Genomic DNA, 10,177 nt, shown 5'->3' with positions numbered 1-10,177 from the left:
GAAGCCAAAACAGTTTTTACTTGTCAAACCAAATACTAATAACCTCAGAATCCTTGGAATATCTTAACTTTTTCAGTCACTATATGTTTTAGCAGATTTTGTGATTTCATTGGTATAGAGACCTCTCTGAAGAATCTTCTACCAATGTACCTTCTCAGATGTTTCAGATTAATGACTGGTCCGGTATCCACAGCAGTATATGAACAGGTGTTTGGATATTTTTAAAAATACAGCATAATATGATTATAATCTGACTATAAATGATCTTTCTTCCTAACATGCCACCCCCACCTTACTACTTCCCTGTTCATGTTGAGGGGGACCATCCTTTTAATCTTTCAAGTTCACAACCTCAGTTATCTTTGGCTCTTCACTTTTCTTCATCTCCTATTTATAATAATTTGCAAAGTGTCTCATTTCTACCTCAGCAATCTTTTGTATCTTTCCATTCATACAATTCTAGGCCCTCATCACTTCTAGCCTGAACTATTGACCTCAGTCCATCTGCAGAATAATTGTACACCATTCTCCCTCGCACATATTACTAGTCAGATTGGACTGTTTGCTGTTTTCTAATTTTTGAATGCTTCTCTTTTTGTCTATAGAAATGATCTTTTAGCCCTCATTCAGGGTCTTTTGGCTTGGTGAGAAGTTTGAGGCCACAACATGTGCAGAATTTTCTTGCCACAGTTTACCTTAAATTCAGTTGCAACAATTGGTGACCCAGCCAGGAGTTGACAGGGACACTGTCTCGATGGTGATGTTTTCCCTGAGGGATTTCCTTGTGAAAGTCTGATAGTCAGACTCCTCCATTTCTAACCTGTCCAAGACAAGGTAAAGCCTTTGTGTTGCTGGCCAAGTTGCAGCTTCGCTTCTTTGTGTTAATGTTCTGTTTGCATTGATGCAACTATTTGGCAATAGCTGACAACTATAAAACCTTTTCTTCAAGCTGGGAGGGATTTTAAGGCACAGACTATTTATGCCCATAAAAGGAAGTCATTATTAAACTCCTGGAGAATTTTTTTTTCCTCTCAAGTGGGGCTCCTGATTGTACTCACGAGGGATATTGAACCTGGAATTAAAAACATTTCTAATTGAAAAGGCTTAACTAAAAATGGAGCAAACTTGGCCTAAGATACATAAAAAGAGACCTAAATCTGGCCTGAAAGGGGACAAGTTGTGCACATTGATTTTTTAAATGTGCTTGTGTCTGTCTTCTATTATGTGTGCTTTCTCGATCAAATTAGCTTTTTCCTGGGGCCTGGTCAGCTGAAGGAAAAAGTGAAAATATTTTTCTTTAGAAATAAAGTCTCTTTTTAAACTCCAGCCAAGTTAAAAGACAGATGAGAGACACAGCTGTGAGGAAATCTTTGTTCCTAGCCTGCATAAATTCATGGCATCATAAATAGGAGACTGAATTTGTGAATGAAGTATAATTTCTCTACTTTGAATTTTCAGAATGGTTTGAATGTTTTTATAAATGCTGAAATGTTTCAGTGAGTTTTGGGGTAACACTAAAATTTAAGGAATAACAAACAACGTGGAAACGACAGGCCTTAATCACTTTTCCTGGAGAGAGACAAACTTATTGTTTCAGTGTTGGGGGGAATGTCAATTCACTAAAGAAAAAAATGGGTTTTGCAATTTACGTTTTTAATTTATCTCTACCTGTTTCTCTGACCCTGAAAAGAGAGACGCTTGTTTAAATCAGGAAAAATAGTAAAATGTCATTCGGAAGTGTTTTTGTTGTCATCACGTATTTTCTGCGAATGACAGAACTAATTGTTTCGGTAAACGAGAAGCAGGGTCACCAAAATAATCTGGATTAGACCATGCATCTTTAGGCTCTCAAGAACTCCCAGTACAATACTGCAATTAACGGGCTGTGTAAGAATTTTTGAGCCAGATCACGGAGGACCTCGGAGCCGGTGGAGGCCATACAGGCAGCCTGGGGTAAGGTTGGGCGAGTGGGAGCGAACTGTCAGGTCAGGATGTGGACGTGAGAGGTTGGAGAGGTTCTAGAGAGGAGGGAAGAAGAAGGTTTAAGCGAGCAGTATTGGAAAGTACGAGGGATTTGGAGTTTGGAAAGGGGTTTTGATCTTTAGGAAATCAGATGCTACATGACCTTTTTTATGAGATGGAAACTACAATCGTCAGTAGGCTTGAGGGAGTGAATGGGGGCAGGGTGGGATGGCGGAGCCTCGTCGGTCCCGGGCTGCCCCGCCCCCTCCGCGGGGCTGGGGGCGGGGCTGAGTTGTCACGTGCCGCTGGTGAGTGAGGCCTACCGGCCGTGGGGCCGAGGGAGCTAAGGGCGGGGAAGGGCGGGGAAGGGCGGGGAAGGGCGGGGGGGCGCAACGTGGAAAAGTGAAGTTTACTAATCAAGTTCGTGGCACTCACACCGCGCGGCTAGGTGGTGCGGTAGATCGAGCGCAGGTCCTGACACCAGACCGTGGCTCCAACCTGACTTCGGACATTGTGACCCTGCGCAAGTCACTTGACCCTAGTTTGCCTCACTTTCCTTTTACGTAAAATGAGCTAGAGAAGAAAATGGATCTTTGCCAAGTGAACTCCAGAAGGTGTGTGGAAGCCTAAAGCTTCCCTTTAGGGATTCCTTGTATAAATACAAAACCGACAGCCCTCTGCCCTCCACCAGCTTCCTTTCTAAGGGGGTAAATAAGCCACCCCGAGACGGGTGGAGACGAGGAAGGGATCGATTGGCACACCTCACCCCACTCTGGGACCAGATGAACTTTACATGCCAGTGACATTTGAAAAACGTGGGGTCTCCCTCCGTAAGGAGCGCGCCTTCCAGGGAAGCGAGGGCCGAGTGAGCGCTGGCTGGGGGCTTCCTTCGGCTCCCCTTCGCGTCTCTACCAGATTGGGTCCAACTCCTCCACTAAGGCTCCGTGGTCGTCTGCATTCTCCAAATGGGGGCAAGAGGGGTAACGGGGAATACTTGGGTTCGAACCCCGATCCTAACGTCCCGCGTGTGGGCCTCGGATTTCTCTGTAACAGCTGTAAACTCGATGGGGTCCAAGGGCTTCCCTTCATCTCTGCGCCTCCCGAGCTGGCCCCAGTGGCCTCCCTGTCTCCACCCCCACCTTTCCAGCCTTCCAGCCTTCCTCTCCCAAGGACCCCGTGGTCCGGGGACAGTGGCCTCCACTAGGTTCTTCCAACTAGACACTCCATCTCCCCAGCGGGCGCCATGCTTGATGTGCTTCCTCATCCCCGCCTCCCTGAGTTCAAGTGTCCCCCCCAACTCTAAGTAGGATCCCCGATTTCTCCTGACACGTGTACGCAGTTGTGAACACGGTGGCTTTGCCCCGATCCTCCAGGACGGGGTCTTTTACCTTCCTTTGGGTCTTCAGTCATTAGCATGGGGTCTAGCGCACAATAAGCGCTTACTACCTACCGGCTGACTGACTAAACTTTAGGTTTGCCCTTAAGGCTTACTCCTCCCTCAAACCTGGACGTTTAGCTCCGTCACTTCCGGTCTGGGCAGGCGCATGTGCGTCCTATGCCACGCGCCGACGCGAATACGTCATGGGGCGGGGAGGCGGCGTGGCTGCGTTTCTTCCGAGCGCCAGGTGGTGGCCGTGCGTCGCCTCTTTCCCAGGCTTCCCAGCAGCAGTTGGCGCTTGGTACTCTGGGGCGGAGGGCGGGGGCGTTCCCCACGGCCGCAACACACCTGGAGGTTGTGCGGAGTGCCGCCTCTTCTCGCTGTGGGTGGCGGGCTCTGGCCGTGGGGCGAGCCGACTGAGGGCAGGCGGGGAGGCCGAAGCAGGGCCCGGGCCAGGCGATCCTGCCCAGCTCGCACCACGGCTCTGAATGAACATCTCCACACTCCCTCCGTCCAGTTACTTGAAGAAAATGTAACTACGGTATTCCGGAGTGGGACGGCCGGAGGGGGAGGGTGGTGGGAAGGGGGAAAGGGTACACAGTAAAGTCGTCGCGGAGAATCGGCGCGTCTCCCGTGTGCCCGGGAGCTTTGTACAGCAGGCAGGAAGTAAAGTCAGAGCTCTCTGAGGCGGCCTCGAGGACCCTGGTGACGCCCCGGAACCCAGGGTCCGTGCGCGCGCAGCTGGCTCCTCCTCCGCCGTAGATCCGGAGGTCCGAGACTAAGGAAGAAGTAGAGAAAACACGGAAAGGACGTGGTCGACGTGAAGGCCGTGTCCTAGCCCTGCTTAGGAGGCCCGGAGCCGCGGGGGGGGGGGGGGGGGGGGGGCGCTGCCTTTACCCACAACCCCCTGCGAGCCAGAGCGCGCAGTGAAGGACGTAGAACCCGCTTCTTACCGACCCGGAGTCAAGCTGCCTTCACCGCAGAAGGACCTCGTTTGGTCTCTCAATCTCATAGGCTTAGAATATAAAAGAATAATTGGTGACTGACGTCGATATTTACTCATCGATATAAGTTTTCACAGCATCACACGCTGAAAGAAATCTAACAAAAAGCCAAGTTCAGCTTGGCTTTGTCAAAAAGAGTTACGGAAAAAAATACACAGAGAAAATGCTTCTATAAAAAATAAAAATGAAAAAATAATCGTTAAAGTCGTCACTGATTTCTCAGCCTGTTGTTACATATAATTGACCCTGGATGACTAAACAATGGTTTGAAAAGGTGAATGAGGAACTGAAAAAAGCATATAGAAAACCATCCTCGTTCTTTGTGTTTTCTTCTCTATTCGAGAAATCAAGGTTCTGGGGAGATGAGTCTCCAGGAGATGGTGCTTCGAGCTGCGGCCCTTCATTCTGACCGAACAGCTGTGTGTTTTGATGGATGTGACGGTCAGCACCCGGTTTATCATACCTACCAGTCTCTGGTGAATTCTGCCTCGGAATTATCTACCTTTCTGCAGCTACACTGCAATTTTGAAGGGATTCGTGAAATTGGTCTTTACTGCTATCCAGGAATAAATTTACCATCTTGGATTTTGGGGTAATATCGTTTGGAGTTGTTACATTTAGTAATCATCTTCGTAGATTTAAAGTTCTTCACTAGGTAGAATATAGTGGAAACGACTGTGTTGTTTGCTGCTCTTACTTTCATCTGTTTTAGAAAGGAGATTGTGTTCTCTAATAATTCGATTCAGTCATTTAAATAGATTATGACTTTGAACTGATTTAACTGAAAGCTGAGGCTGTTGTTGATAGAAAAATATTTAGATGTTTTTATTTTACCCATGTAAGAAATAAGCATCTTAATAAAAATGTTTTTGGTTTTTTTTAACCCACGCCGGTGATTTTATTGGTGTAAGGATAAATCTGACCAACTCTCCAAACACTGTAGTCATGTTATTACAAAATTGTTACTCTTAGAAAAAATGTGACAGTAGTACTTAATCAGAATTATCAATGTGTCTGTCTTTAAAATTTCAACGAAAAGTTTTGGGTTGTAGTCTGAAAGAAAAATGAAGAATTATTATAGTGTTAAACCACTAGGGGGAGCTAATTTAAACTACATTAAACTAACCAGTTTAATATTTTAATACTATTATTGCCTGAATCCAAACATAATGTAAGGACATGAATACTGGGTTACTCATTAAATGTTTCTGACATTATTAACAGATTACTAATAGTGTTATAGTTTGGATAAACCTGTACACATTTGCTTTGAATCGAATGTTGACTACGAGCAAGGTACTTTGTTATATATATATACTGAACCAAAAGTATATGCTTAAAATGGCTTACTTTAGCTTTGTTCTTTGTACAGGCACTGTCACATATAAACCAATATAATTTTTTAAACTTTAAAGTATTTTTGATAGAATGAATATTTTGTCTGATAGTGGTAGTTACAGAACTTTTGCTGTATATTTGATCATCCTGTAAAGCTAAAGATATTTTTTCCATATCATCTGTTTTATAGATTATATATTTGTAGAAAAAAATTAATTGAACTTGTTTTTCTTCAGTCTTCATATTGGAAACACTTTGTTTTTTCATGAAATTGTCAGAATTCAGTTAGAAATACTAAAAATTGTACATTTATTTAGTTTTTAGCCATTTTGCTGGATAGTTGTTTTTTTTTTCCCTCTGGAACTCAACTCTGGCCACAGCATCAATGATTTTACCTGATTAATAGACTTACGCTATCTTTTTGGGGGGGATCAGCAATCACTGTAGTAAAGCATATATATCATTCACTTAGTTCAAGGGAAAAAGCACCCTGAACTTCAGAGAAAATAGAAATACACATCAACAGACAATGCTTTCCAGCAGCCTGACGTAAGCAATACATACATCACAGATCAACAGACAGGTGCAACTGTCTGACCATACATGCGTAGTTACCAAAGAGAGAAGCACCAACATCTGGGTTTTCGGAGCTGAGGGGCACCTTAGCAGCTGCCTAGAGTCTCGTCTGGCCAAACATTTCCAGTGAGTAAGTCTCAAAGTAAAACCTCACCTCAGAGTACTTACATATTTTTCAGAGCTAGAGGGCATCACAACCCCTGAGAACCAGTGCCTCATTAACAAAAAGTGTGGGCCTTCCTACTAGTCTTTCCAGGTCCATTAATGGTTGGGGAAGATCTTCCCATTAAGAAGCAAAATTATATTCACAATGAACAAAAATACATATCTATACATTCGATCCCAAGATCTTTCACAGCCGTTAGATAGGCAACTTGTATCTAAATAGGCATTAACATTTCTTAAGTAAATACAACATAGTTCACATTTGCAGAATATACAACAAGCAACTCATTGCCAGGGTGGCCCTTCGGCTTTAAACAAACACAAAGGTATATGCATAACATAACATTCTTTGAGGAGTGTGCAACCTGCTCCTCCTTCCTCAATCCCAGACAAAAATGTCCAAACGAAGTCCTCTTGGAGGTGTGTCCTCCCCACACTGCTCTTGCAAGCACTGTCAGGTGCAGGCTCTAATGAGCCAAGTCCCAGTCTTAACTGCTCCAGCTCCAGCCTCCAAGTCCTGAGGGGCGGTTGGGCAACAAAGCCATCAGGGTGGGGTCCTTGGGGGTATGTGGTACTTCCCCCCACCCACCATAGGCAATTCCACCCCCTGGGTCCCAAGCCATTCCAGGAGAATGCTGCAAAAAAAGCACACTCAGTGCCTTGCTGTGCAGTCCCCATCTTGTCCTGGGGCTGAATTCCAAGTTCCTGGGTTTCTCATCCACCCGCAAGAGCCTGCAGGCAACTTTCCACCCCACAGCCAGGAAACTAACTTCTCTTGCTTTTGCTCTCACTTCACTGCACGCAGGCAATTCTCCACTTCTGCTGGGTTGGTCATCAAGTTATTTTCCACTCCTGTTCCAAGGCTCAGAGGGAGAAGCACCAACATTGGGTTTTCAAAGCTGGGGGTCTCCTTAGTGGCTGACCAGAGTTTTGTATGGCCAAACAAACACTTCCAATCAGTAAACCCCCAATAGGCTTGCTTTATGAAACTATGAAAAAATAATTACTGTATTGTACTCTCCTCAAAAAAATGTTAAAAGTGTTTTTCAGATTAGTTAGATGTCTTAGAAGCAATAACCCCTGAAAAAGGCCTTTTGATATACATAACCAAAGCAGTGAGAAAGTATTGGCATCTGTTTTTTAAAAATTAGAATGTTTTAAAATAATAGAAACCTCATCACAGGTGTTAAAAGTTAACTATTATCTGAAGAGATTTTTTTTTCCTCTTTTGTCTCAGAATTCTGCAAGTTCCTGCTGCATATTCTCCTGTTGATCCAGATATGCCACCAGAATTATCAGCCTATTTTATGAAAAAATGCAACCTCAGGTATATCCTCGTTGAAAAGAACCAAACTGATGTAAGTATTTACATCTGTCTTGCATTTGAACTTTTTCACTAGGCACTGGAATTTATTAATATAGTACTATGAATACTGATGTAACAGTATTGAATGCCACAGTGTTCTAGCTTTCTGATGTATTGGGTACTATGTAATATAAATTACTTTGTTTCCCTCAAATGTTACATTTACTGAAAAAATTGTATAACACTTTAAAATATTACATCTTTTCATTTTTATGGAAACTAAACTAGTTCACTATTAAAAAGTAATGTTCAGCTTGGTATTTGAAATTGGGGAATCTTGTGCTAGCTTTCAAAAAGCAGTTATTAGGCTATAGGTTGACGAACTTGATTCTGATTTCTGGTAACATTCTAGAGTGAATTATATATTATTCAAAGGGATGCATTAGAAAGAGCAGGCTTAGTTATCATCAACTAGAATGACTTTATCCAGGAAAATCATGTCAGATTAATCTTATTTCCATATTTATCAGGGTTACTAGGATGCTCAGTCAAGGGAATGACATAGGCATAGTATTCTTGGATTTCAGCAAAACATTTTACAACTATCTTTTTTGGGAAAAAAAATGGCCTTATATTCTAGCTTCTTTTAATTGTTATTCTCACCAGCATATAGCAGTGGAAAAAGCATCGAGCATCTGGGGGTATTATAAGTTTCATTCAAGGAAGAAGGAGAGACTAAGGTGGTGATTTATTTAGAAAATTTTTTAAAAAACAAGAATAAACAAGGGACTGATATGAGTAAATTAGAGAACACAGTTGAAAAGTAGTGGGAAATAAAGCAAGTTGAAGGCAAATAATGGAGGACTGAAAACTAGACATTTCCCAATTTATGAGTGGATTCTGTTCCAAAAGTCAATTTGTCATTCGGTTTTTGAGAACTTGGAATTAATTTTCCCATATGTTATAGTTTTCTGAGTTAGTCTAGAAGTACCTATTTAATGTTCACAGTGAAGTTGAACTAATTGCTTTACTTTTTTGGACCACAGCTTCCTCAATTATAAAATAAAACTATACCATGTGTGCTCTAAAGTACTTTCCACATGCTAACATTGTACAATTTTATGATGTTAACCTGATTCTGAGATCCAGAAGCAGGTGGGAAAATGGAGAGTAAGAGGAGAATTGTTTTCTTCTCTAAGATTGGTTCTTTGAGGGGGGCGCAGAATAAGCAAAGTCTTTCTTTGCCAGCCTCCTATTAAGTACCTAATAAGTACGGGTTGTGCTGGGTACTAGAGATAAGAATACAATAGTGTAACAGTCCCTGCCCTCGAGGAAGAAAAGAGAGTGCTTCTTATAAACCGGCATGAAGTACCTACTGTGCTAGGTGTTGGGGGATACAAAGACAAAAATGAAATCATTCGTGACCTCAAGGAACTTATATTCCTTGGGGAGACACCATGTAGGTAAATAAGTACATACAAAATACAAAGGAAATTTTTTTATGAGCAAGGCACTAGCTAATGGAGAAGTATCAGGAAATGCTTCATATAGAAGGTGTCATTTAAGTAAAGTGTTGAGGGAGACGGGAGCATAAGAGGCAGAGGTGAAGTGGGAATGCATTCTAGTTATGGGGGACAGACAGCTAGTACAAAGGCACACAGATGGAAATACTGTGGCTGAGGAACAGCAGGAAGACCAGTTTGTTCAGGAAATGGAGCAGCAGTGTATAAATGAGGCTGAAAAGGTTGGGGTAGGATTGTGAAGGACATTAAAAGCTAAACAGAGGAATTGATATTTGATCCTAAAGACAGTGGAGCCATTGATGTTTAATGGGTAGGGAGGTGACATGGTTAGATTTTCACTTCTGGCAAATCACCTTGGTAACTGGAGGATGGATTGGGAAGGGGAAAGACTTGAGGCAGGGAGACCAATTATGAGACTGTTACAAAAGTCCAGGTGAACCGAACTGGTAGCTGTGTGAGTACAGAGAAGGAGATACAAGAGATATTGAGAAGATAGAAAAGACAAGACAGCAACTGATTGAGTGAGTAAGAGTTGAGTTAAAGCCTGCATAGAAATAGGGAAGTTTGAAAGAGAAATGGCTCCAGGAAAAGATAATTCTATTTTATTTTGACATGTTAAGTTGGGAACAATAGTTGTTATGCACGTTGCATTTATTAGCTCATTTAAATCTCACAACAACCCTGTTGGTACTTTTCCTGTTTTACAGAGTGGTCACACACCTAATAAGTTCAGAAGTCTCCACCCTTCCATCTAGTTGCCCTAGAAATCTTCATTAGGCAGCTGGGGATCTGTGACTAGGACTTGGGAGAGATCCTAGGCCAGGGTATAAAGACTTAGGAGGCATCTTGGAAGCTGATGAGATCTCCAAGTGAAAAAGTAGAAAGAGAATAGGAGAGAGACTGAGGCATGCCTTGGGGGTATACC

General features: G+C 42.9%; 1 protein-coding gene across 3 annotated transcripts in view; it reads left to right on the top strand.

The window, feature by feature from the left end:
- Nucleotides 1-3,786: 3,786 nt before the first annotated feature.
- The window catches only part of AASDH (aminoadipate-semialdehyde dehydrogenase), a 31,606-nt gene continuing 25,215 nt past the window's right edge, over nt 3,787-10,177 (top strand). For 2 of the 3 annotated variants that reach the window (XR_011969606.1, XM_072620823.1), the window contains exons 1-2: nt 4,707-4,936; nt 7,661-7,781. Coding sequence is in view for 2 of the 3 variants with exons in the window: in XM_072620823.1 (XP_072476924.1) it covers nt 4,707-4,936; nt 7,661-7,781 (351 nt within the window). In the remaining variant the exon portion in view is untranslated. Of the gene's footprint in view, nt 3,873-4,706; nt 4,937-7,660; nt 7,782-10,177 lie in introns of those variants that run through there. The other variant, XM_072620824.1, reaches the window with a different exon arrangement.

Source organism: Notamacropus eugenii, chromosome 6, assembly GCF_028372415.1.
Source record: "Notamacropus eugenii isolate mMacEug1 chromosome 6, mMacEug1.pri_v2, whole genome shotgun sequence".
NCBI lineage: Eukaryota > Metazoa > Chordata > Mammalia > Diprotodontia > Macropodidae > Notamacropus > Notamacropus eugenii.
This window is presented reverse-complemented; position numbering and strand designations above follow the sequence as displayed.